The sequence below is a fragment of the Ostrinia furnacalis genome, unplaced genomic scaffold (assembly GCF_004193835.3).
Source record: "Ostrinia furnacalis isolate ACB-3 unplaced genomic scaffold, ASM419383v2 OfSCF0398, whole genome shotgun sequence".
Taxonomy (NCBI): domain Eukaryota; kingdom Metazoa; phylum Arthropoda; class Insecta; order Lepidoptera; family Crambidae; genus Ostrinia; species Ostrinia furnacalis.
This window is the reverse complement of record NW_021130637.1, coordinates 249,935-277,639: the sequence shown is the minus strand read 5'-3', so window position 1 is coordinate 277,639 and position 27,705 is coordinate 249,935. Positions and strand designations below refer to the sequence as shown.

General features: G+C 36.5%; 6 protein-coding genes across 7 annotated transcripts in view; 3 read left to right on the top strand and 3 right to left on the bottom strand.

Moving 5' to 3' along the window:
* The window catches only part of Ptpmeg2 (Protein tyrosine phosphatase Meg2), a 57,670-nt gene extending 51,236 nt beyond the window's left edge, over nucleotides 1-6,434 (bottom strand). The window contains exon 1 of the mRNA XM_028319109.1: nucleotides 6,340-6,434. Within this exon, the coding sequence (XP_028174910.1) occupies nucleotides 6,340-6,372 (33 nt within the window). The 5' untranslated portion in view covers nucleotides 6,373-6,434. The remainder of the gene's footprint in view (nucleotides 1-6,339) is intronic.
* A 2,733-nt stretch (nucleotides 6,435-9,167) lies between these two features.
* On the top strand, nucleotides 9,168-10,073 carry mRpL23 (mitochondrial ribosomal protein L23). The gene is made up of 3 exons (XM_028319635.1): nucleotides 9,168-9,320; nucleotides 9,408-9,687; nucleotides 9,854-10,073. Exons 1-3 carry the CDS (start codon nucleotides 9,307-9,309, stop codon nucleotides 10,010-10,012), a joined length of 453 nt encoding a protein of 150 aa, XP_028175436.1. The 5' UTR covers nucleotides 9,168-9,306; the 3' UTR covers nucleotides 10,013-10,073.
* A 93-nt stretch (nucleotides 10,074-10,166) lies between these two features.
* Nucleotides 10,167-11,348, bottom strand: LOC114363815 (uncharacterized protein CG13380). The gene is made up of 2 exons (XM_028319646.1): nucleotides 11,014-11,348; nucleotides 10,167-10,694 (listed from the first exon to the last, which is right to left on the bottom strand). Exons 1-2 carry the CDS (start codon nucleotides 11,221-11,223, stop codon nucleotides 10,614-10,616), a joined length of 291 nt encoding a protein of 96 aa, XP_028175447.1. The 5' UTR covers nucleotides 11,224-11,348; the 3' UTR covers nucleotides 10,167-10,613.
* Nucleotides 11,349-13,160: 1,812 nt separating this feature from the next.
* Nucleotides 13,161-25,271, bottom strand: LOC114363774 (F-box/LRR-repeat protein 7). Of its 2 annotated transcripts, none has more exons than XM_028319596.1 (13): nucleotides 25,001-25,271; nucleotides 24,812-24,930; nucleotides 24,337-24,482; nucleotides 23,834-24,003; nucleotides 23,548-23,606; nucleotides 23,194-23,350; nucleotides 22,563-22,750; nucleotides 22,225-22,311; nucleotides 21,607-22,111; nucleotides 20,830-21,035; nucleotides 18,890-19,036; nucleotides 17,717-17,903; nucleotides 13,161-16,659 (listed from the first exon to the last, which is right to left on the bottom strand). In XM_028319596.1, the coding sequence occupies exons 1-13, from the start codon at nucleotides 25,080-25,082 to the stop codon at nucleotides 16,565-16,567; spliced, it is 2,148 nt and encodes a 715-aa protein (XP_028175397.1). In that variant the 5' UTR covers nucleotides 25,083-25,271; the 3' UTR covers nucleotides 13,161-16,564. The 2 variants fall into 2 exon arrangements, with proteins under 2 accessions (XP_028175397.1, XP_028175402.1); XM_028319601.1 differs by having other exon boundaries at nucleotides 17,717-17,894.
* LOC114363798 (mitochondrial import inner membrane translocase subunit Tim29) lies at nucleotides 13,601-14,382 on the top strand. Its single transcript, XM_028319622.1, has one exon. It carries the CDS (start codon nucleotides 13,694-13,696, stop codon nucleotides 14,252-14,254), a length of 561 nt encoding a protein of 186 aa, XP_028175423.1. The 5' UTR covers nucleotides 13,601-13,693; the 3' UTR covers nucleotides 14,255-14,382.
* A 168-nt stretch (nucleotides 25,272-25,439) lies between the features above and the next one.
* LOC114363789 (2-oxoglutarate and iron-dependent oxygenase domain-containing protein 3) lies at nucleotides 25,440-26,761 on the top strand. The gene is made up of 4 exons (XM_028319613.1): nucleotides 25,440-25,657; nucleotides 25,734-26,166; nucleotides 26,244-26,396; nucleotides 26,491-26,761. The coding sequence occupies exons 1-4, from the start codon at nucleotides 25,560-25,562 to the stop codon at nucleotides 26,746-26,748; spliced, it is 942 nt and encodes a 313-aa protein (XP_028175414.1). The 5' UTR covers nucleotides 25,440-25,559; the 3' UTR covers nucleotides 26,749-26,761.
* Nucleotides 26,762-27,705: the final 944 nt, after the last annotated feature.

Here is a 27,705-nt window from a genome sequence, read left to right as displayed (position 1 = left end):
ATAATCAACAATTCAACATACGCCTCAGGGTCTAATAATAAACATGTCAAGAGTAACAAGACTCAAACTCTACATCCATATAAGGATCACGAGACGACACAATGCAAGAACAATAACCGCACTGTACACGGTAAACAAATAATAGATTTAGAAAGCACTGATCATTAGAAATCGTCAAATACAAATAACGAGTTGAAATACTATAAACAAACAAGAGATCTTGTAGTTTGGTTCACAGTGCACGCACGATCGCACCACCGGGGCTCTCGCTTGCAACTGTCAAACGAACGAAAGCTGTATTGTTTAACCACAGGTCATTTATAATGACGTCAATGCAAAACAAGTGTCACAATCCCATGAATTAAGCATTGAATTATACAAATCGAATGAGGAATAATGCATACCAGATTGTTCTCGGAATGGACACCAAATCTTACCACAAATCTACCTACATCTTTACACAATTATCCTTTTGGTCATTAAAAAAAAAGATTAAATTACGTTTTACGTTGGAAACGAAATTAACGAGATAGAAAATAATTACGACACTTATTTTTATTATGATTTGTTTGCTATGTTTATAGTTCAGCATTTAGTCCTTCAAATAATGAGACCTTTTGCGAAGTGCTTCAAAATGCGTCATACGATACGCCCACCAGTCTACCATCCTACGTGAGAGGCTGGGATTGAGGAATACCTATTGAATTTACGTAATATGGCCACAATATTAATATACGCTTAATAATTCAGCAGCGGTATAAAAACTTTCTAGCAAACCAATAATAACAAACGAATTTCTGGTTAGTTATGATTTAGGAAATCTAATGAACGCAAACGCGTCATGAAGAATTGAGTTTCAAAGAAACAATGCCAGTGTTTATATTCAGCTTATTAAACAGAAAATAGAGATCTGTAATACAGAACAATAACTTCAGAAACTACTTTTCCAACGTGTTTTTCAACGTCATGGAAATTACGATAGATCTTCCCTAATAAACGAAGGTGCTTTTAAGGAGCTTTACTCCTGTATGTCACAAAAAGCATGTTGTAAGATATGTTTATGAAACGGGTATGAAACAACATTATCTTGTACATTGTAGTTCCAATTCAGTAAATTTTTAACAAAAGACGAAAGTGGAGAATAGTTTCCTAAATAAAAGAGATCCATTTCCGTGGACTAAAACCAACGTCATGGTCTCGCAAACACATTGTCGCCGATTGTCAACAAGCGTGTAACCTGGCACAATTTGCCAACGAAAACCAACACCTATCCAATTTACAGAACAAACGAGTTCTTAGGATTGTCTAGCACTTGATAGCGTCTAACGAGACCATAATAGATTACGTACAACATAATATCTTAGACAGTACAGTTGAATTTCAAATTACCTAGCCCTAGCTTAATTTTAATTAGGAGATTACATACTCTAATTAATAAATGAAATGAGAAGTGGTAGTACCAAATGATCATGCGCTATTTAGAATTTTTAAGATTACTGGAATTGCGCTTGAAGATAAGGATTGATACGCAATATGCACTGCAGATCTTACAAGATAACATTATTTATTTTTTGCTTTAATAGCTCAACAGGTTTGGTAAAGGTTGCAAAATTTGATATTGTGTTCTTTGCTATCTCAGTACGTTATGCAGTGATAAATAACACGGAGCCAAATACATTATTCTGCTTAATTTGATTTAAAAAACCGCTTTAATTAAACTTAAGGCAGCCCACCCAATTTTTCAATTTCCCTGTCCTGTATTTGCAAATCTCCTTCAGTTAATCAGATATAAGCGGTTGAAGCTTTATTTTTATCGAGTCCCTGCCGTTATTGCTTCAAATCCTATCAAGCCAGAATCGAATTAAATTGCAGCGAGGGCACTCAGCCACGACGAGCGACCAGCGCGTCCGGCCTACGCCTCTCTCCGTCACTCACTCTTAATATTGCTGATTTATTACGCAGATTTCCGTTCCCACGTGATTCTTCACTTAAAATCAACAAGGAAAACTTTATTAACGAATTGTAAAAGAACAACCAAATCCACCTTTCGTTAACAGCCGAAATGTTTAAAGAACGCAGTAAAATGTCAAGACCGTGGTTAAGACATTTTTAAACTCTTTTTGAAAAGTCTATTAGTTCTAGGTTCATGGGCTTCACGGCTATGTAATTTAATGACATAATGAAGTTCTTCTCATCTTCTTTTAAAATCGTGTGTAGGAACAACACGAGAAAATTGCTATTCGTGTAACTACTCGTCACTAGAAAAATCAACATTACTGAAAGGGTTGCGAGAGTTCAATTGCGGTTTACGTTGTATTGACAAACAAATTGTGTACCTACGTACTTTCAGGGCCTATTATTAGGTCTTTCCAACGGAAGCATACGGATTGAACGCGTACGTCAGAAGCGGTGCCGCGCGGCTAAATATACTACTCGCAAGTAAACAATCGCTCTCCAATGCCTTCATGATGATGACCGATTCTGTTCCTTGTGATAAGGAGTCTGATCTGATACCAGTGGCAATGAATATTAATAGTGAAAATGTATTGGGTTTTGTTTTGTTGTTGTTGTTATCTACCTCCATGGCTTTTGCCTTCCCAATTTAGGCTATTACCGATATGTGTAACGTGTGTATGTTAATGATACCTATTTCAGACCGGACGTCTCTAACATCGTTATATCTGTTGCTCGTTAACAGAACTTTTTTCTGTGATGTAGAGGCAAAACAGTTAAAATAGCACATTTTTGTACTAGATAAGGGATAAGGGTAACTAGAGCAATTAAAATCTAACTGCCGAAGTGTAGCAATATTGACTTCTCAGCATCTTTCACCCTAGTTTTAGAGCATGTCATCACTTTCTGAAGGTGTTAACTGTCAGTAAAATTTTGGGATTCGCTATGCTCAGTGAATTAGCCGCTTTCGCAAACTGATTGCTGTTATCCAAATATACTGTCTTTAGGTTGGCTACCACCAAAATCTAAAACCTCTGAAATAAGAATGAGGAGTTGACTAGTCCATATAAATTCTGTTAGTTTGAGATCCTTGGAGTTCCTCTTATATTTCCATAAATTGAGGTAACCTATCGGCGCGCACTCGCACAGGCATAAATAAAAAAGTAAATAAAAAAAATCGTTTTGAGGGTAATTTGTGGAGCAGGGTCATTTAAGGTTGACATGTCAACCACAATTTGACGAGGGTTACTGGAAGTTGGCACATTTCTATAGCCTTGAATATTTTTTCAAACAAAATCAAGTCCATAGCAATAAATAATTGACAGCACATCACACTGAACAGTGTTGTTGCAAAATAAAAAAAAGGACCTATGATAAATACATAATATGCCACATTGTTAGCTTGATGTGATTTCTTATCAATCATTATGTGAATGATTTTTCAATAAATCATCTCAATCTCTGCCTGCTCACAGAAACTAGCATCAGTGTACCCAATTTAAACCAGCCAAAATCTGTTCTCAAGGAACAGGTTAGCTGTTACTAACACCATGGACCTCTCCATAGATTGAATAAAACCTGCCCCTAATGGCTTATCACATTAAATTAAATTGTTCATCATGAAAGATGAAAGTTTTATCGAATTAATGAATAATTTGATAGCCACGAATAATATACAGCATGGTTAATAGTCTTTATACCACTTTGTGATTGAGAAAATGTAACCTTGAAAATAGTTGTTTGATTAGATACTTTCATACGAGGGCGGCACTGAAAATTTCGGGAATCAAGGAAGTGAAACAACATTACTATTTAAAAATGTATTTATTGCTTTTTAAAGTATTCTCCGCGAAATTTGACACATTTTTCCATACACGAAACCAATCATTGAAGCAACCATTGCATTCGGAAGTTTGGGTCTCCAAAATGGCCGTTTTGTAGGCTTCCACAGCTTCTTCAGGTGATGAAAATCTCTGACCACGCAATTTATTCTTTATTTTAGGGAAAGTATAGAAATCATTAGGGCTTAGGTCGGGGCTGTACGGCGGATGGACTAATAATTCTATGTTTTCTTGCTCTAAAAACTCTTTTGTTCAGTGCGCGGTGTGAGAACTCGCATTGTCGTGATGGAGGATGATGCGGCGGTTGCAGTTCTCTTTACGGAGTTCAGAAACGACCTGTGGCAAACAAATGCTAGCATACTAATCTGCATTAACCGTTCTTTGTCCCCCAAGAGGAATAGTCGCAACATGGCCGGTTTTGGAGACAAACGTGGCCACCATTTTTTTTGCAACACTCCGTGAACGAACAATTTTTGTTGGCTTTAATTCATTTTCGAACACCCAAACTCGTGACTGGTTTTTTGTTTCGGGTTCGTACGCGTATATCCATGATTCGTCACCTGATACGATGTTGTATACAGCATTTGAGGATCCTGCATGTAATCTCCCGAGAGTTCTGACGCACCAAGTAACGCGAGCCGCTTTTTGCTCTTCGCAGAGCGAATGCGGTATCCATCGGGAAAACAACTTTTTTACACCTAGTTGTTCATGCAAGATTATTTGTATTTGGCTCATGCCAATGTCTAAAGTTGCCTGAATTTCGCGGTATATCACATGTCGATCTTCTTCAATCAGCTTACGCACAGCATCAACGTTTTCTTAGGTGACTGCAGTTTTTGGACGACCTTGACGGGGATCATCACTGAGCTTGACACGTCCACGTTGAAATTCAGGAAACCAGCGATAAATTGTGGTTTTGGATGGGGCTTCATTACCAAATGCAGAAATCATCCGGTCAACACACTGTTTTTGTGTTAAACCACTCCGAAAGTCATAATAAATCATCGCTCTTGAATTTTCTCGAGTCAATTCCATTTTCTCAACGACTAAACAAGTTTGACTAGACCTTGTGATACGACCGAGAATCTTTTTTTAAATAAATAAATGGTATACGATTTTTAAAACCCTGGAGTTTGCAATTAAATAGATTTTAATATGACTGGAACAGTGGAAATATTCCATTCCCGATACTTTTAGTGCAGCCCTCGTAGTATAAAAATTAAACAGAAAAAACTCATACCATTACAAAAAAGAAGTCTCCTTTGACTTACAAAATTACATGGTAAAAATTTAATAACAATATCTGGCAACCCAGAAGCGTTGGCCCCTCTTTATGGTCTCTTTTTTTTTCCTACCATTCAAGTGTGTGCACATGGTTGTAATATTATCTTCGCAATAAATCATCACTGAATTAAGTGTCTTAATGTTCTCATTTGCATTAATTATACAGCAAGAGTAAATGCCATTATAAGTCATAACTCAGACGTGATCATTTATGGATACAGTCATTTCATCTCCATTCTTGAGACACAAGTCTCTCCGACTGCAAAAATACAGTCTCAGGGCAGAAGAACTGTCTTCTCAAGTTGGGAAGGTTTTGATGGCATTACAGGGCTTTATTAGACTGTTGCTAAAAAGGCCAAACATTTAGTGACTTTTAGACCATTCTCTATTGATAATTAGCGCAATAGAATTCTGATATTCACAATGAAACCAAATTTACACTCAGAAAACACCATGCATGCAATTTACTTAGTGTGACTTGGGTTAGGTACCTACATCTTAATATTTTATAAACTTTTTTTTAGGAGTAACTGAACTGTTGCCACCATATATTGAACTTTATTGACATGTGTTAAGGTTCAAATCCATTGAAAAAAATATTTTGAAGCCTAGTCAAAGGGTAATGTATGTTTGTTTCGTTTTATATACAAAACAGGTATAATAAATTTATATGAAAGTTCACCATACTTCTGAGCACATCTTTTAACCTCACCCTAATAATAAAATAACTGAGACATGGGCAACACCTTAGAACATAGATACAAGAACTGGTTTGGGATGCTGTCATGTTACTGGGTTAGAATCCAAGCTTGATATGAAAGTTACGAAAACTGTTTCCAATTAGAAACAAATAAAAAAGCGTAACCATTCCAGCTCTAAATTAGTCGGACATCGCGGAGCAAACGGAAGCGGAAATTTACTCTCAGATATCATCCTGCGCTGATGTGGTTACCTAGTTTCTCAAATCAGTGCTTTGTATGAATGATAGAACACTATACAACACACTGGTCATGAAAACTTGACCAAGATACAGCCAAATAGGTCACAGTATTATGTAGTTTTCTTCAAAAACAAGTACAGAAACAAATCAAAACAAACAGTGGTGACATGGTAAACGACGCAAGTTGCGACCCCAATTACCATGGCATAAAAACGCTTCGTAACTATACTTAACATGGAATAGATAGAATTAACTACATCAAAAAAGATTAGAATTCAGATTATATTAGGATTTATCTAAAATATACATTAATTTACTTACTAATTCCTGATCGGGTGACAGTGCCACCGCCATCTTTTTTGCTGAACTGGCGAACTGCTGACTTGACTGGCTGCTGAACAAAACTTCCTTCCTTCGTGAGTGAGTGAGTGAACGGGCAATTGGGTAGTGACGCGCTCGGTTGAATGTCGACTGTCACATAGTATCGAATCGATAGTGTACTATTTATAGTGATAATCAATAGTTTCTCGTTGTTATTCCAGCGAGTCCAGACAGACACCCACTCAGAGTTATTTTGGAAACAATGCAAAGAAAAGACTAATGACTCGAATTAATAGATAGCAGAAAACTAACAAAAACCTATTAATATTTCTAGTATGATAATTTCGTAAGAAAAAAGGAGGAAGAGCTAGGTATTTCTTAAATAAATCTATACTATTACTTATCTACTATCTATACTCTATACTAATATTATAAATGCGAAAGTAACTCTGTCTGTCTCTCTTTCACGCCAAAACCACTGAACCGATTTTGATGAAATTTGGCATAGATTTGCAGTTTGAGTCCTGGGAAAGGACATAGGATAGTTTTTATCCCGGTTTTTGAAACCCAACTACAAAATTCCACGGGGGCGAAGCCGAAGGGTGGAAAGCTAGTATGAAATAATTCTTCCTCTGTCTTCCTCCTTTGGATGGATAAAATAATGTTGTGTGCAAAGCTATATTATTATTCTTTTTTTTGTATGCTAACAAGTACTTTTTCAGTTTCTGTAAAAGCTAACATCGATTTTCGCATGTCTAGGTAGGACCCCCCCCCTCCATGTCCTTGCCATGATCACAAATTATTGTGTTCCCTACTAAATTTCTTCTAAATCGGTTCAACGATTCTTGAAATAACACCATTTTATAAAATAATTGGTCACATCATCATAACGTGATCAATTTTACGATTTGGCCACGATATAAATGCATATTAGTGTTAAATTTGACTTACTACTTATTAATCAATAAACTTAAATGAGAAAAATTCAATAAAAATAAAGAAAAGATACCAATTGAAATAATTATAAAATTATTTGTTTTCACCCGGTGTAAACACCCACGGGTGGAATGAAACGGGTTTTTATTGGGTTTTTACCCTCATGTGGGTTTTTACCCGGGTATCCTACCGTAGGATGCCTAATTTTGTTGGTATCGTCGTAATAGAGCTTGATCGTCTTGCATCTTGCACATTCCTGTGGGTCTAGACAAAGTGCAAATTATAATCACAAACCAGTCGAAAAGTGGTTGAAAAGCCCCTTTTTTGTATGGAGTTTTTGACGGATTCGATTTTCGATTCGATCAAAAAGTGCGTTTTGTCTAGGGGGGCTGGTATTTCCAAACTTGAAAATTGCAACGGTGCTCAAAAAACTAAGCCCGGAAAACTATTTTACTTTCACTAAATTGTACTAGAAAGAAAAGCGTATGTTTATAATCTAGGATGAACCGCGGAGAACATAATCTAGACTTCTAGGGGAATTTTTGGGGGAGGATTCTTCCATCATAATGTAGTTTAACAATTCGAGATTTTTCTAAATTCTTGAACGTTATGCCATTATATCTTAGATTAATAAAACCATTATACAGTGTGAGTCACGTTAAAGTGTACATATGAAAAAAGATGAAATTAGACCTATTTTTATCGACGAAAAAGAGGTCAAAAAGTTTTTGAGATTTTTTTTTAATTTTTTATAGAATTTTTTTTCTTCCAATTACTTATTGTAAAGAAAACGTAATAAATTTTAAACTAAGCGGTATATCCTGATAAAATAAAAACAGTAATAATGCTAAATAACAGGCAATACTAAAAAAATACATAAAACACACAAAAAATGCCAACAAATAATAAAAAATGTACTTTTTGAAAAAAAATCTGCTTAAAAATTCGTGTTTTTTTGGTTATTTTATAAATTTCTCCAAAAAATGCCCCTATAACCGGTGGTTTTTATTACTTTGTATTATTTTCTATCGTATTATCTTTGTAAAACCAAAAATCTCATGTCTCTATCCCTATCACAACATTTGCTATGATCGTTTGAACAAAGGCCTGCCACAACATTATTCTCCGCTACAGGTAGAGACAATTTTAATTTTAACTAAAATGCTTATTTTACTTCGAAATCTTTTGTTTTTATTTGAAATCTAACTTGTCTTTATCAAAATTACAAATCTAGAGCCATTTTCAGTTTTGTTGTTAACGAAGCGTTGAATGGCGTGCCCGGAGAGGCTTAGTTCAAACGATCATTGCAAACGTTGTGATAGGGATAGAGACATGCTATTTTTCGTTTTACGAAGGTAATACGATAGTAAATAATACAAAGTAATAAAAACTACCGGTTATAGGGGCATTTTTTGGAGAAATTTATCAAATTACCAAAAAAACACGAATTTTTAAGCGGATTTTTTTCAAAAAGTATAATTTTTTTATTATTTGTTGGCCTTTTTTGTGTATTTTATGTATTTTTTTAGTATTGCCTGTTATTTAGCATTATTACTGTTTTTATTTTATCAAGATATACCACTTAGTTTAAAAGTTATTATGTTTTCTTTACAATAAGTAATTGGAAGAAAAAAAAATCTATAAAAAATTAAAAAAAAATCTCAAAAAATTTTTGACCTCTTTTTTGTCGATAAAAATAGGTCTTGTTTCATCTATTTTCATATGTACACTTTAACGTGACTCACACTGTATATAGGAATCTTAAGTCATAGTTTCAAAAGAAACTACGACTTTTCCCTTACCGTCTATTTCCAGTAGCTCTTTATTATCTGTATATAAATTGTGATAAAAATATCAAAATTCCAACTTTCAATGCCGTTAACAAATTATCTAGAAAAAACATACTTGTCAAATGTGTCAAAATTTTGTGGTTATTTTGGCCGAAAAATTAAAAGCAGAGAATAGATTTCTTAAACTTTAGCTGCAATACAAAGAAATATTAATTATTCTCTTTAGTGTAATTGCTAAAACATGTCCACTCGCTGGTAAGTTTATTGTGCAGAATATATTAATAATCCTTTAAAATTGGATCATACCTTACCTCATTTGTGGTTTTGCTTTTATAATTTTAGGTATCCAATATATCAACGAGGTAACCCGCAGCTTCGGGTGTTCCTGCCCAACTTTTGGATGAAGTTGGTTCGCCCATTGCCAAAGCAAATGCCTAATATCGTTAACTTCCAATGTTCAATGGAAATGACCAAGTATGATATCAAAAACTACTTGGAAAAGATATACAATGTTCCAGTGATAGACGTAAGAACAAAAATCACTATGGGAAAGTTCAAGAGAGATATTGGACGAGGATATGTAACTAAAGATGATGATATCAAATATGCCTATGTTGTACTGGTAAGTTCAAGATGTAGCTGCAATGCCTCATAGTATAGTAATAGAATACAATTTGTAGAGTAATGGAATAAGTATTCAGACAAATGTACTGTAATAGCAGTGTCCTTACTATAATACTTTGGCTGATTTATTAAAATTATTATTAAAACTATTTGTAAATTTCCAGCCAAAAGGGCAGACTTTTCAATATCCAGATTTGTTTGAAAAGAGCAAAGAAGATGAAGAAGAAAACATGAAATCTTTAGATGAAGCGAAGAAGAGTTTCAAAAAATACATAGAACGTAACAAAAACAGATCAGATGTTCCTAGCTGGTTTTCAATATAAATATTAGTAAATAGACAATGTTGTTCATAGTTTTAGATAAATATTAAATTGTACAAACTTATGTTTTCTTTTAATGTCTAGCTGACCATTCAGTAGTTCTATATTTATAAAATATTTTATGTGTATCTATACAAAATTAAACAATGAGTCAAAATAATATCAAAATATTATTTTTATAGTCATTTATTCTTTCTCATTCACAAAATTTTGTATGGCACATGAGGGAATATTTCAAAACGGGAACAAAATTCAATTTTCTTCTACCAACACCCAAGGTTGCACATTAGCTACAAACAAGTTAAGTTTTTCTCAAAAAACTGTATTGTTTTGTAACTAATCAGTGACAACTATCACTATCTGTTATGTAAATGAGAAAATTGGCTTAACTATTTTCCATTTTGATATCCCATAAAAGTAACAAAAATAAAACTTCTTAAACAAAATTATCAACTTTCTTCTAACATAAAACAACACATTGAATGTTATGAATAAACACCTGTAACATTCTTCTTACATTAGTCACAATAAAAGCTAGTTTATTTAGTATGTTACCTCTTATGATAGACTACTAAAATCAGTATAGGACAAATATAGATAATATTTAAGTATTTTTGAAGTACTCATCCAAGAATGATGGTGAATTGCACCGGGGACACTCTGCTATATCCAGCAAGAATGTAACCTGGAAAATTTTAAAAATTATTAAGACCCATGTTACAAGGCATTGAAATAAGGTAGGTAGGTACTTTATGTTGCTGCACCTATTGAAATTGTGTATTAGGTTTCTAGAAAATTTTAAAAGAAACATGTTGGATAATATTGTGACTTAATTTGAAAAAATGCAGATAAAGTAATTTTTAGTAGGTAGGTAGATTTTTCTGAGTATGAATATCATGTAATAGTAGATTTACCATCTAGCTAGTTGGTTAAATACTAGAAGAACTTTCAAATCGAGACCTAGTTTACACTTGGTTAGTACTTCTTGTCTAGTGTTTACATACCCTTGGGTGCTGTTCACACTTAAGGCGTATGCGGCCATTGCAGTAATAGCCACAAGCTCGGCAAAATACAATAGTTTTATCTCTGTAGCAAGAACATTTCTTCGTATAGGCATCTTGGATAACTGGCACACCGCGTCCAACTCGACTCTGCTGCACTTTGTAAACTTTGCCGGCGGCAGCAGCCACAACAGGTGTGCTTGTGGTCTCCATGGCTAAGCTTCCTTCTAATCAAAGTAACCAGTGACTGGAGTGACTGGACGCTGCAGAAATAAAATTTTGTAAAGTTTTTAGTGTACCAACATTACTTTCAATCAATGTGACATTAATCCGATTTTTGGCGGGTAGGCAATTTTTGCACAGGTTGGGCTACCAGTATAAAAAATTAAAAAATCCTAAAAAAATTCCTCAAGACTCGGATTTCTCAAAAAGGGTCAAAACTCAAAACACTTGACTGAATGAAATCAATAAAATACCCAGGTACATTCAAGATTTATCTAAATTAAAAAATCAATGTTACGTCAATAGCGAATGTTGTACCCAGAGAAATGATAAACTTATGCAAATGTAGGTACAAGTACAAGGTACTATCGGCAACAGTGTTAAGTGTTAACTGCCCATTGCCAGTCATGTCATCTCGTTCTATCGCAAAGAATCACCATTTGATGAGAGCGAGAGCAAAAACGGAAATGACTGTAACAGTGTTGCCGTGTGTACATCAGCCCCCCTATACAACAAGTGGTAAATAACGTTTGTGGTAAGAAATTTCGAATTTTTTTGTAGATACATCGCTCCGTGAAATGATTTCGAAATCCTCTATTTTCCACTTGTCAAGGGGGATAGGTATATAAGTATGTAGAATTGTAGATGGTAGGCATTATTAACTACTACAATTTTTATCAACGAAGGGTAAGGCACCGACGAGTTGGTCAAAAGTGGTGAGGAAGACGATGCTGGGCAGAAGTATGCATCGTGCCGTGCGATCCTCATCAGTGAGGGACCTACCGAGGAAGAAGAAGAAGTATAAATGAAAAGCTAAATGACCAGAACTAAGCAAAAGGATTTTAGGTATTTATTCATAAGTCTTTATCATGCAGGATTGGAACCTGAGACAGAGTGGACGGCAAGCTTTTCATAGTCAGAGTGTGCACCACACCACTACTCATTGTGTAATGAATAAGTATAATGGATGTACGGTGTGTCAGTCAATGCTATCAAGATCTTTATCTGTGAATAGCTTTAAAAAACGCTGTTGGTACTGGTGCAAATCTATTTTAATTAGTATGTAATTGCAGAGACGTCTCTCATTTTCGATTTCCACTACGTTCATGAGATAATACACAGCTTCTACATGAGTTATTTTATCGTCGCTATTATATGGCATGTTTTTATTATCTCTCGCGTGTATCTCACAGGAAGTCTGGTTACGTGTTCTTTGTAAAAGCCAAAGGTTTCCGTTTAAGAGCATGCACGCTGGACCTTATATAGAGAGGTGATGCAGGTTTGTGTTCATGTAGCAGTGACCAGTGAAGATGAAACAGTCGTTTTGTTTAGTGGTCTTTGCCATCTGTGCTGTCCTGCACAGCAGCCAGAGTCAGGATCCCCCTCCTCCACCTCCACCTCCTGGAGTAGATGCTGTTGTTTCGTACGACTACTTACAGCCATTGAACAGAGTAAGTAAATTTAAATCTAGACTTAGAGCCATATATAATGCGGGTAAATATTGTATGTCCATCCAGATTTTTTACAGTGTATGTAAACTGCATTCCATTAACCTGAAGAATATGCCAAATAGCAATGTTCGCGTTTTGTTCTTTGATAAATGTTACAGTTTTAAATAATACTTTATGTCGATTCAAAATTACATAATATGAAAAAGGACTAAATAGCACCATTGAATTTATTAGTGTTAAATTTTTATTATCACTTATTTCTCCTTTTTATATTTTACAAAGGTTGAAAGACGTGCAGATCCACCTGAGGGATTTCCACAAATGCCTCAAATGCCACCCATGCCACAAATGCCCCAGATGCCACCCATGCCCATGCCGCAAGCTAACTTGAACCGCAAAAGAAGAGCTGCTAAAGGAGGAGGTTCAATGCCTACTCGAAAAGGTTAACTAATTACTTACTTACAGTTATATCATGAATATTTAAAAAAGACGACCAAATGGCTATGTTTAATTCTAGGAACTGTGTAAAAAGCAGCTTGAAAAAGCTTAACATTAATATTTTAATAAAAATTGTCGCATTCTAATAAGTATGTTTTTATTTCTATCAAACATTGATTTGGAAGTGCGCCGCGTCAAACTTTGAGTCTCAAAGGATAAAAACGATAATGGTCACCCTTTTCAAAGTTGATAATTTTCACAGAAATAATGGTATTTTGCCATTAACGATATTTCAATTGCAATTGATATAAACAATTTCTTACAACACTAACAATTTGGCGAATAGACTAATTCCAATGATGTAATTTAAAAAAAAGCGTGTTAAAAAAGTAAAGCAGTCAATGTCAGTGTCATTGTGAGTGACAGCTTGTCAGCTGGTTCCAGCATGCATGCCTGGGGAAATTTGTAAAAGAAGCTAATAAATTTTACATACCTATTTTTCAATTTATTAATATAATTGGAACGGCTTATTAAAAAATATCAATGAAACAGAGGTCGTGACTAATCACAGTATGTTCAGGGTCATTAGAAATTCGTCGACGTTCGCCAATGTAGGAAGAATAAAGTTCCCTGAAAAGTTTAAAGGGACAATCATAGAAAAATGGGCTGACTACTGGAAAAACTTATTTATTGACTATCGTCAAATGCTGCAAGACCTCCGGACTGATATTCAAGATGAACCTATAAAGGCCTTAAAGTGGACAGCTGGAATTGCAACAGTTGTTTTACTAGCACGTAATAATCCAAATGAAATGGATTTTAAGGACTACCTAAAGAGGATTACTAATGAAGTAGTTCTCGTTAGCGAAGAATGCCAAAATCCAACCTCTGTGGGTCATTTGAGATTCCTCGACACCTGCTACAATGAAGGTCTGATTCACTACAGGAACCTTGGAGTAGCTTCAATTATGTACACATCTGAATTGAATAATGAATGTGATTTGTATAAAGGTCAATGCTCTTACCTACAGCCAACATACTTTAGTTTCCCATCGCGAATAGTTGATGTGGGTATCATGGGCAGATGGTGGAATATTTATATAAAAACTAATAATTATGATGTAAATGTTTAGATTTGTTGTAGAATTACTAAATTGTAAATAAATTGTTGTTGAAAGATCAGTTTTTAGATTTTTCTAGTAACCAAGACAGAAGCAGCCATGTCAAAACAATGTTAGTAGCTCAGAAGTTCACTGGTAGCCATAAGTTAGTGTCAAAATAATAATCAGTTAAAAACAAATAGTGTGTATAACGAGACAGACATTATTTTGATAAATGGTAGTATTGCACAAATAGGGCTTTTGATGATTGATTGTAGTAGTAGTACTCAAAAATTAAACTACTTTTTGCTGAAGATAATGTTTTTATTTCTTACTAATAATGTTAAAACAATTATGTATAAAAACTAACACTTTTTCACAAATCATCTCATGCATGAGGTTATTTCCGAAAATGCAAATCTAAAAACATAACATCACCACTATGTGAACCATGAAAAATATTTTAGTCTTCTAGAAATTCACCATGAGTATGTTTTCCAACACATGATATTATTTCACATACGCAAATGAAAACAAACTAACAAACATAACCATTTACATATTCTCAACGTGAAAGCATGAACTGGACACAGCTTACATGCTTTTTATTATTAAAGTGTGTTTATCATAATCAACATAATAGCTTACGCCTTGCAAATTTAACGAAAAAAATAAATGGCTGTAAGTTTCTCTTCACTTTTACATTTTGAATTCTAAGCCATTGAGATAAAACATGTAAGCTGCAATGAAAACGAAACAAAATTATGAAAAAACCTTTACTTCAATCATGAAACTAAGCCATGCTTAAATGTAATTATGCTGCATATTATTAATTCATAACTAAGTTTGTCTCAATCAACAAAATGTTACCTCTCATAAAATCAAGTTTATTGTTCCAATTCAAGAAAAATATGTATCTTAAAAAATATAAAGTCATTGATTTTTTAGGATTAAAACAAAATCATCCTTCAGTAAAATGAAATAAAAATCACCACTTTGATTACATTGCATTATCTCTTAAAAAGGAAAATATAATAAAGTTACAGTATTGTAGTAAAAATTGCTGAAAAAGGATTCTAAACTAAAAAGATCTTGTCTAAATTATTATGATTACAGTGAATATCCATCTTCACTCAAAGGCTCAACAACAAGTACATATAAATACATTACATATTATTGAACAAAGTATGCATGAATACTTAAACAATGCATTTAGTACGTTAATTCTAGGTTGGTATTGCTTTCTATCCAGGCACCTCCATTATTAAAATATATCAGTGGTTAGTTCACTGGTTTAAATGTCTATGGACAGCTATGAAACATGAATATAATAATATACAGAATAAAAATCAATATTAGGTCAAAATTTTGAATATTTTGGACTTTTTTATTGAAATCTCACACTATATATTCCATAGCCAATGTCAAGGAGGAACTTAGATTAATATTTACTTGAAACTATCAACACTGCTATGTTGGAAGTGCACTTTTATTTGTATGCAGCACATTCGCTGTGAGGTAGAGGTAAGTGTTGATACATCAAGTAGGTATTATCACTACAATTTTATTAGATTGTCCCACAAACCATTAAATCTACAAACATTGATTAAAAGACAACCTTACTTATGGAAAGCGCGATATCCGCATATCTATCGAATAGCGATTTTGCCGAATGGTAGGAATACACATGGAAACACCAACTTACCATTTGGCAAAGTAAGCATGCATATTATAGTAGTTATTCATTTCTTACGACCTCTATTCCTTTAATATGTTGACTGGTGTATATTTGGGGTAATGGGATTACTTCGTAACTTTAATTTAATTTTACATATTGTACGAAATAATACCGAGAATAACACAAATAGTAAGGTACATAAATAATTTGCTTTTATCACAATATTTTCAGACTTTGCTTAAGTTACCATACACAGCAGATATTTATACATAAATAGGTAAGCAGTAAACTAGATGAGCCAGTTAGGACATGGTTAGTCAACACTGCTGGATCACAGATAAATACATCGTTGATTATGTCACCATATTAATAATTGAAAAGGTATAAACATAACCATTCGTACGACAATTTAGAAGTTGTGTTTGTATACTACAACGAAAATCGAATACTTATCTAATCACCGTAATTATTATAAGCATTGCACCTGTATAATCTCGTTATGTTAAATGGGCGATGATGTGAAACTCGTAACTCGAAAAAAGTTTAAAACATAAATGAGGGAAAACAAATGGTCCTTCTTTGATATAACAGTATTGATGATTAAATGGCGTATACTACTGTTAGCTAGGCGTTGCGTAATACCGCCTCGGTGGCGTGGAGGCCGCCTACAGGAGAATGATGTCGGCGGCGTGGATTCCGTAGGCGTACAGTCGATCCATGTCTTCTCCGTCGTGATCGAGAAACTCGTCATCTGAAAAATCTGTAATAAACACGCGTATTATTATCAATGTAAGTATTGTATGAGACAGTATGAGTGAGGGCGCGTCAAAATAAAAACTGACATCTTATGCAGTATTATAAAATGTTTAGTTCGATACGTAGAACGTATGACATTTTAAAATCTAGTACTTAGGCCGAGTTACACCACCTAACTTTAACGGTTAGAGTATGCGCACACCGTTGATTTTTCGTCGGCCGATAGTTTAGTCGGGCAGTTGATCAGTATGGGCATGTATGGGAGTGCGCACACTACGCCGATTCAATTTGGCCGATTCTTCATACAAATTAAAATCGGGCACAACTATCGGCCAACTAAAAATCAACGGTGTGCGTCTACTCTTAGTTTGACGATAACCGGTGCTTTTTGTATGGAGTTTGATAGATTTTTGACGTTTGTCAAAGTTAAAGTAAGATGGTGCAACCCAGCCTTAGTGTTCATTGGATTAAAGGGTTTGAAATTTTAGAGAATATAATAATAAATTATTTATTTTTCTCCCATACATAACAAGCTTAATACTAACATTAATAAATACTTAAGTATATTTATACACAGATATGCTATAATATTGTAAATGGGAGACTGGTACCCAAACTAGGAAAGACCTGTGTCTTGGTAAGTGGTGTAAATTGGCCATTGGCCGATTGGCTCATGCACATGCGATGTGATGGTTACAGGGTTAAGGCCACTGGTGAACCATTATTGCGAATGCAGACCTTGTGGGGAAAGTGTAACATAACTTTTTTATCTAAAAGTGTACGGTTTTGAAGACTTAATTTAATTTTAAGGGTACCCAGACAAATGTTCAGTCCGGCCGAACACGCGGTCCACGAAGTCCGGCCTGAGGTTGGGTCGCTGCGGGCTCGCGTCACTCGCACACTCACCGCCAGCGAGGAAGTCGTCGAAGTCCTGCACCTCGTAGAGCTCGTGGTCGAACAGGTCGTCCAGCGAGTCGTCCGAGCTGTAGTCGAACACGCGGTCCACGAAGTCCGGCCTGAGGTTGGGTCGCTGCGGGCTCGCGTCATTCGAACACACTCACCGCCAGCGAGGAAGTCGTCGAAGTCCTGCACCTCGTAGAGCTCGTGGTCGAACAGGTCGTCCAGCGAGTCGTCCGAGCTGTAGTCGAACACGCGGTCCACGAAGTCCGGCCTGAGGTTGGGGTTGCTGCGGTCTTCGTGCATGTTGACGGTCAGCAGCTTGTGCGAAGGGTAGTCCTGCTGTGTTGTCTGTTATTTAGTATAAAAAAGTGGTAAAGATATCGTCTACATGAATAAATAAATAGGCACAATATAAAAAAAAAATCGGCTATGGAATTGCTCTAATTGATAGGGTTTTTTATAAAATTGTGATTAACGGCCTTGGGTTCAAGCTGTTTTAAGCCAACTAACCGAGCTTATGACAATGGCCAAACTGTCGAAAATTCTTAAGTATTTTACGTTGTGAGCCAGCGATGCCAGGGTCGTTTTATCAATGCAATCAATCAATGCAGAGTAGTAAATATTTATCAATGAATGTGTTCGCGATTGAAAAATCCGCCAGATGGCGGGACGTGGATGTAGGGTCTGACTGCTGCGTGATTGGTGGATTTTGACATATCTGTCAATGTCATGTCAAAAACAACCAATCATGCAGCATTTGGACCTCGCGTCTACGTATTGCCATCTGGCGAATTTTTCAATCGCGAAAACCCTCATTGATAAGGCTTCTTATAAAATTGCGTTTTTGCTCTAGCTCTCATTATATGGGGATTCTCTGCGATAGAACGAGACGACATGACCGGCAATGGGCAGTTAACACTGTTGCCGATAGTACATTGTTTGTCCTACTAATATTATGAATGCGAAAGTTTAGATGTCTGGATGTCATGATGTTTGTTACTCTTTCACGGAAAAACTACTGAACGGATTTTGTTGAAACTTTACAGTATTGTTGTTTATAACCCAGAATAAATAATTATGACGTGGGTAAAAAGCGCCATCTATCGTCATTGGTTAAAATCTACAGCGCTGGGCAAAACATTTTGACGTTCGTAAATACTCATGCGGGGGGGCCGTGAAACGCCATTTATCAACTTCTTTGTAATGAAATCACTTGAATCTTACATGGGATTTTTTTCTCAATATTTTTCCCAACAAGTAACAATGTTACTCGTTTGAGTGTGACTCGTTGGGAACAAGTGTTACAAACGCTACGTAACGCTGTAGCCTCGTACCTCGAGCGAGAATGTCTCCTGTATGCTGGCGGCGGTTCCTCCAAGTCGCAGCAGCAGCGGCAGAGGGCGCGCGCGCGCGTCCAGCGCTTCTACCGCCGCCGATATCACAGCCTCCGACACGTTGTCGCACCCGCACAGGTCGATCTCCTGAAGACCACAATACATGTTACATTATTCTTTAAAGCCCTGTATTCATTAGGCAACATTTATTGATAAACTGTTTATGACTAAAGCCTGGTCCGTGAGCACGTAGAATTTTGTCCAATGACCCCAAGCTACCCATCTTTATAGCTCGCGCGTAATTATATTGCTGTCGCGACTGTGCGACGGCAGGCCTGGCTCACTCCGCGCGGTACATCCGATAATTACCTACAGCGAAGCGCCCCGCCGGCGGGTATTATATCAGTCGAGTGTCACGCGCGCGCTCGTCAGGACGCTGGCGTGCGTTGTAGTATGATTATAATTCTATGATCGAAGTATTATTTAAAAATGGACATAAAGAGAAAGAAATATTGTGCGGCGTTCGGGTGTTTAAATTCGAAAAGTAATCTACCGGATTTATCTTTTTTTTTCGCTTCCCAAAGATGCTGAAAGGTATGTTGGCCATGTAGGTAATCAATAATTTTTAGGATAGTATAGGAACCTAACCTACTATGACTACTGCTCAGAATGCGTTCGTTCGTTTCAGCCAAATGACGTCCACTGCTGGACAAAGGCCTCTCCCAAGGTTTTCCATAATGAATGCATACTTACCTACATACGTACCTCATTACAAATAAGAAGATTAATTATTTTTTCACTAGACAGCAACCCTAACAGCGTAAGAAGAGTTCAGAGGCACGCGATAGAAAGAGACAAAACTTGTAGGTGAATAAAATTGTAGGTACGTAGTGCTGTGCGAGCTGAATTCCACTGTATCGCGTCGTAGCAAGACTCGCATTTATTTAAATCGTCTTGCGCTGTAATCCTTCTGTACCTGTACTATTACTTATTCTGTGGCGACGGGCGCCCGCAGTGAGTGTGCGAGCGCGACAGCAACATAATTACGCGCGAGGGATAAGGATGGGTAGCTTGGGGTCATTGGACAAAATTCTACGTGCTCACGGACCAGGCTTTAGCACATTCTGGACATGGAGAGCCAGAATTAATCATGGAGGGAGTCCCAGAGGGAATTCTGCTGCTTCATCGTTTAATTACAGAAAAAATCTGCTCATACTAATTATACAAATACATAAAACGTTTCGTAGTTTCGTTTCAGCCAAATGACGGCACTGCTGGACAAAGGCCTCCCCCAAGAATTTCCACACAGAATATCCAGGCCCTTTATGCAACCTTCACCAGATCGTCGGTCCACCTAGTGGAAGGCCTGCGCACATAACGCAGCTATATCTTCCGTCCCGTGGTCGTCACTCAATTAATCATTCATAATTTTGAATCCATGAACAATTAATTAACAACCATAATGTTGAGATTTGGGGTGTCTTGCGTAAAACGCTTAGAAGAATTAGTAAAGCTATAAAGATATCAACCATTATAATTACGCTCCGCAGCCTCGAGTTAAACTTCAACCACACCAACGCGTGCAGTGTGCTTACCATGAGTTTACGTTCGGAGTGCTCGCTAGCGAGTACGTCAAAAAAATCTATGAAGATTTTGTTTCCTGAAAGTAGCCGCTAGGGGGCGCTGTACAATATGTCATACATTTAATGTCAATTTTTTACGTAGTCGCTAGCGAGCACACCAAACGTAAACTCATGGTAAGCACACTGATCGCCATTGTCGTGTGATCCATGACAGTCCGCGCGACCTGTCATTGGTTTATGATCGCGCCGGCGATGGCGATTACAATGGCGATCTGCACTCGTTGGTGTGGTTGAAGCATTAGTTTTAGTGACGTCACATTCTGTTTATCGATTTCCGTGAAGATTCGTCACACTGACCTCGAGCTGGTGGCACTTTTGCAGACAGTGCACCACAGAAGCAGCGGAAAGCGAGGCGAGCCCGCGCGCCGTGAGCCAGCCTAGCCGCGACAGTCGTGACGCGCTTCGTAGCCCTGCGTCTGATAGTCCGCCGAGGTAGGACACGTCAAGTCGTCTCAACGCTGTGCAACCGGCGCACACGGCTTTCAGGCCCTCGTCACCCACACCTGTGTAATAAACAGAATAAAACATCATCAACAAATCATATGGAGTGGGCCTGGTTACCTGTAATACAGATTTTCTTAAAATCTACAATAGGCACCAGCTCTCACAATGCTGATCTATAGTTAAACAGTTAAACAATCCAAAATGTTTTTCCTAAGTGACTGATCTGTTGTGAGAGAAAATAAATAAATTATATTATAGTCTCTCTATAGGAACATAAACCTCTCCATGTTTCCAGAGACAATAAAGGATATGGACAAATGGGTTAAGGAAATATATCTCACAAAGTTACGTGCTCTAACCATCGGCTTTCCTTCTACTGGGGGTTCCACCAAGGCGGTGCAGAGCGGTAATTTTTTTTAATAACCAATCCGATTTAATTAATTTCCATTTCATTGGTTATTCAAAACATTTCTCCGCTCCAATCAGCCTTGGTGAAAACCGGGCCTAAGTTATATGATGTGGGAGTGTTCTCTTCTCTTTCAAGCCATTGATACATTGTCGGTCTTAGCACATGATACTGAATCTGAGAATACTAAATAAATACTGGATATTAGTAGAACACAAAGTTACCTGAATGTGGGAAAGTTCTAATTGAATTGCAGCTGGCCACATTGAGTGTTTCTAGCTTGTGGCACGACTGGCCAACTTGTTTTAGAACTGCATTGTTTATGTAGATATTTCTGCTCAAATTCAACGATTTCAACTCTGTCATGGTTGATAGTGATTCACAGAAGGCATCGCTTCCCTGCGGCGAGAGACATAGTTCGGCCGATGTGTATTCACTTAGCGACAGTTCTTCTAATTTCGGTAGTTTCTTGAGTATTAAAGGTACGATTTTCCACATAGTGACAGGGCACACGTCCAATTTAAGGGTGGTTAGGTTGGGAAGAGTGTCAATAGCCGCACATAGAACAGTGCCCTGTAGGTTGTAGCAGTTATAGAAAGCCAGCGATTGCAGTGTCAATGTATTTGAGCCAGTCAAGAAGAGGCCAGTGACATGCGTGTTGTTTGCTATTGTCAAATCTTCAATACAGGACTCGTTTTTAACAAGATGCACTAAACTCGAATCTGTGAGCTGTAAAAGAAAAAAAAAAGTTAAAATATGACACAATCTGGAATGAAATTAACAGAGTGTCACACTTTCTTCAAATAGATATGATAAATGAGACAAAAAAGATGAGAGCTTACCTTATTACACGAAATAAAGGAGAGGTTCTTTAACTGCTTACACCCATAGAGCAATGGATTCCAATTTTTCGTATGCATTCCAATAACCTGAAGAAAATAAATTAGATTTACTTTTAATACAAAACTTTAAATATTTAATATACCATGCAATACTCCAAGTTTTGGCAGAGCTTTCACATCTTGAGTAAATTTTTCTAAATTAGTAGAGAGAGTCAATATTCTTAATTATAAGTTCATTTAAAGTCTAACTGCAGGAGCACAACTTACTCTAATTTACTAGATAAGACAGTGTTGAACTCGAGTAGGGGTGGTCGTAGTCTAATCTTTACCAAACTCACCTTAAGCTCCTCCAAGTTTGGACAGAATTTGCCGATGGAGTGCGCAGTGCGGTCGTTAAGCGCCAACAAATGGTGGTCGATGTGCAGCCGAGCCAACGAGCCGCCGAGTCGCTGTAACACGCGTCGGAGCACCGCCGTCGTCAGGCTCACTTCGTGCTGCCACCACGACGTTTTGTATGTGCGGATACCTGTAAAGATAGAGTTTTCTTGGTAGCTGAAAGTTTACAACATTAGACCCGATTTCCATCAAGTTGGAATGGAGTGGAGAAGTATTTTGAATAACCAAAGATGTCATTCAGATTGAATGAATTCTGATTGGTTGTTCAAAACATTTCTGCTCTGATGGTGGAAACCGCCTTACAACGTTTGAAAGCTGGCAGAAACCTGTTTTGTTGCAACACAGATACATAGTATCACATTAGTTGCAAGTAATGTAATCATTGATAGATGCTGAACTGATATTACCATTGTTAAGTTTTAGGAACACAAACTAGGTAACTTTTTTTTATTCTTCTACACAAATAAAAACGAGATACACCTTCAGGTGGGGTACATGACAGTAACCAAAGCTACAAAATCGATAATAATCCTTTGAACTTGACTTGAGATCAAAATAATTTGTTATACTCACTGTGCAAATATTCTGTCACCATGTTCTGCCAAGATTTGCTCACTCTTTCCGATCTGATGAGATCAATGATGGGTATGAAGGTTAACACATGGGTCATGCAATCCCTATTCAGCACGTCCAATATGTTATAGGTAGGTTCCGCATCCTCCGTCTCTTCCTAAAAAATAAAACTTTATTAACGAACAACATCATAACGATCAACATTACATCACAAATAATAATCACAAGGAACATGTATTATTGTTTGACAATGTAATATAGTGTACAAATATGTGCAATAAATAATTTCCAGAAGTAATTTAGGTATACTTTCTACTTGTTTAATGCCAAAGTTAAATGAGCAGCTGTACTTACACTAGGGTTTCCCTCAGATGTTTCATTGCTGTCAGTGGAAGATTCACCATTTGCATTACCTGTAAGACAATGGTGATAATATAAATATTGTTTCATTCTTTTGATAATTACAGTTCCATATCATCAACTCTTTCGTATGCCAATGACTTTCGCATTATGTTACTGCAATTTTTTGGCATAGAGGGCAAACAATGAGCAAATGTTAACACATAAAATACCATCACCACATGTATTATTTACCCTATTTTTTAAGCAAATAAAGAATTTTAATTTGAAAAAAACTTACTACTCTGAGGGTCTTTACTGTTGGAGGCATGCGATTTGTTCCTAGTGTTTCCACGAGGTTTCTTAAATTTGTTGTCTTCATCTTCAGCCGGCTGATGCCAACTGTCAGCCGGAGATATTCTTAAGCTGCGACCACGTAAAATCTTTTCATGGTTCGGTGCTAACAGTGCTCTGGGAGATAAAAAATACTTCACTGACAAACGAAACACAACCGTTAAACAATAGGGCATGGACAATATTGTAGTAATGGGCTGTTAATCTAAAAGATTGAGCTGACAATAGAATTAATGAATTTATCTTTATTCCAAGCATTGCACACAAATAATGCTTATGAAAATGAATCGTTCAAGAAAAATGAAGCAATATAATGTTTGTTTAACCTCGTAAACTGGAGTTGTGTGTGGAGTTTCATAGTAAATATAATAAACTTCAAATTCTTTTGAAAGATGAATTTGTGTTAATTACAGTTTAGTTCGAAATAAGATGAAAATAAATTTAACTTACTTGTGAGCATCAGCGGGATTGCTGAATGTCACAAAGGCATATGTCGGGGTTGGAATCCTGTTGGGGCCCTTATCACCCATCCGCAACCAACAACTCTTTATGAAGCCGTACTGAGCAAATACATTGAACAGCTCTGTGCGAGTAGTCTGAAACAAAACAGTACATGTTCATTTGAAAAGCAGAAATTACAATGTTATCTTAATGTCTATTGCCTTTGTGAGTTTCTTAGAAAAAATAATTATGTCTACCCCCACAAGATAAATATTTTTGGACAGTTTAAGTGCTGCAACAAGCTCATATCATAAAAAAGGCAAAATTTACTGCAACAGAATGAAACAGCTTTCAAAACCATATGACATGACAGTGTTGACAATAGCAGGGCTGGAATTTGCCAATCAATGAAGGTATTGATTTTTCAGTCGTGGTGGATCACCTCGCGGGGATTATTATAGGAAAATAAAACGTGCTAACTTACTTTTGGTGGCAGATTGGACACATATATCTTTCTAATCGGTATCCCGTCTTCAGTATGAGTGGGTACAGATCGCACACCGACACCATATCGTGCATAATCCAAATTGGCAGTAAAGGCATCTGGAAGGAAATAAAAGTTTAGTATACAACCTAACGGCACGAAAATATTTAACCTTGTTTGAATACGCACAGAGTTCACGATGGACGACGTGAAGTATTTCGGGATTGAGAAATCTTTCGACTCTCTCGTCGTCGTCGTCTTCGAAAAACATGGCGTAGTTATTAACTCAACGTGCGGCTATATTATTCTCCACTATGATTGGAAATAACATCCAAACATGTTACAGAATAAGTGCAATTATATACAGACAATTTAGAGCAAACACTCAAAATAAAATAAAATATCGCAAATGCAGTCAGTCAACATACAACGGCCGTGTTATTTTTCCCAATCTGGCCAACATTCAACATTTAACATTAAAAAAAAAAACACTAGTGATGTACCTTGTTGTATTGAAAAATATGTATGCATGCAGAAGTGTTACGGATATAGCTACGACTTTTAAAAAAATGGTTAGCCATTGTTTGTGGTTCTTTAATTTTTTTTAGGGTGTGACAGCAGTGACCATAAACAAACAGTCATTTGACATTTGCTAAACTATTCGTGCACGAAAGTACAAAATCAATATTTGTTGTTTGTTGTTAAATTGAAATAATTCAAAATTAGGCTACTATTTCATTCCAACAGAATGTCAGAATTGAGAAGAAGAAACAAAAATAAAGATTCTGGCGAAAAACCAAGCGATGAAGTCAAAGATCCCGATAAGAAACAGGCCGGTGCTGCAGGGTAAACAACTTTGAAAACAAATTTATTTTCAGTTCGCATTGAAATTTGTGTTTATTTAATGCTGGTAATATTTCAGATCATCAACGAACCAGAGCATTCCATTGAGAGTTATCTCTCGTATTGTGGTCATAACATCACTTCTCGTCGTCGTATACTTTTCATCTAAAGACGATAAAGTTAAGACATTTGCTAAACAATCAGAGCTCCTCCCAGGTGTAGGTCGAGTCGTGGAGTGTTCTCCAGATTATTTGAAAGAAATAGACAATTTCGAGGGTTGCTACCCGAAAGAATGCAAGAGATATGTGAGCGATAAAGTTATATCTGTTCGAGAAGCCGACGACTTGCTGGCCATCGCCAAAAAAGGATTCAAACTTGGGGGTTCTTCTGGCGGAGCTTCTATTTTAGACTTGCATAGTGGGGCATTATCTAAAGGACAAAACTTTGTTAATATTTTCAAATTGGACGATGCTAAAGATCTATTTACTGAAAATGACTTCAATATATTTAGGGTATGGCATGCTTTTTCTGATAATTATGAGAATCAGCTTGTTTCTTTTGATTTATGTTATTTACTTTGTTGTTTCAGGTAATCAAGGAAAAAATCAAGTACTCTGTAGCACACCATTTTGGAGTGGATCCTAGCAAAATATATCTGACATCTCCAACATTTTTCTCTGAAATGACTCCAAAGAAGGCTGTCACTATTCATGATGAGTACTGGCATCCACATGTTGACAAGGTGTGTAACTGTAGTAATATACAAAAGATATTTAAAGTGTAAGTGTAATGATAGGTACAATGTTTTGTAATAATCTTTCTTTTATTTTTTTCAGGAAACCTATAAGTCTTTCCACTACACAACACTGCTTTATCTCACAGACTATGGCATAGATTTTAAAGGAGGTCGGTTCGTGTTCATAGACGATAAGTACAATAGCACGGTGGAACCTCGGAAAGCTAGAGTCAGCATGTTCACTAGTGGTCGAGAAAACTTACATTATGTTGAAAAAGTGTCTGCTGGTGTGAGATATGCCATGACTGTCGCCTTTTCCTGCGATAAAAAATTTGAAATTCCTGATTTAACCAAATAAATTGAACAATGAATTTGGTTTTTTATTCCCAACTTGTAACACCTACCTAACTAGTGTTTGCTTTCAACCATTAGAGTTCATTTTTAAAGTGCTAGTTTAGTAAATACAGTAATTAGTAAATTAATGATGAACCAATATAATTACTGCTGATTTTAAAATGACACATAGGGCGCGTTGTACCTTGCTTGCTTACGCCATCTCTTGGAGCCTATGCGCTGTTTGTAAATGGAACGAAATTGCTTTTAGATTTGTGATAATACTTTTATTAATGAAAATTATTAATTAAATCTATCCAATACCGAAAAAACTTAAAGAATGTCGGATAATGTACTTTTTACCGACTCCTTTACCTTCATAAGTTATGTTTCGGTCAAGTGGTTATTATAATTAGGTCGAAAAAGTCAATTGCACATCCTGGAAATAACGGATTCCGGAAAAGTGCGGATTTTTCTTATCACATAACACGTAGAAATTCTTTAACAACAAAATAGACAAAGGATGATGGGCACAAATGTATGGAAAGTGGTACCCGCTCCAATAGCCATAACCAATATATATTTTAAAAGGCCTTTAGATGTAGGTAAATGTCTGCTATGGGGCCAGATCTAATTCACGTTTTGAAAGCAGTAATTCCACTAAGTATTATAATGAAAGTATAACACAATCATCCATGTATACGAGTATGTATTATGACTACAATCTATTAATATAACTAAAAGAAGCATTGAAAAGGAAAGGATTATACCTACGATGAACTACTCAAGCTATTAGACCTTTATTCGCTTTCATCATCATCATCGTGATCATTTTAGCCATAGGACGTCCAGTTGAACATAGGCCTCCCCCAATGATTTCCACAATGGTCGGTTGGTGGTGGCCTGCATCCAGCGCCTTCCCGCTACCTTTGTGAGGTCGTCGGTCCATCTTATGGGTGGACTTGTTGGGTCTTGTGGGTTT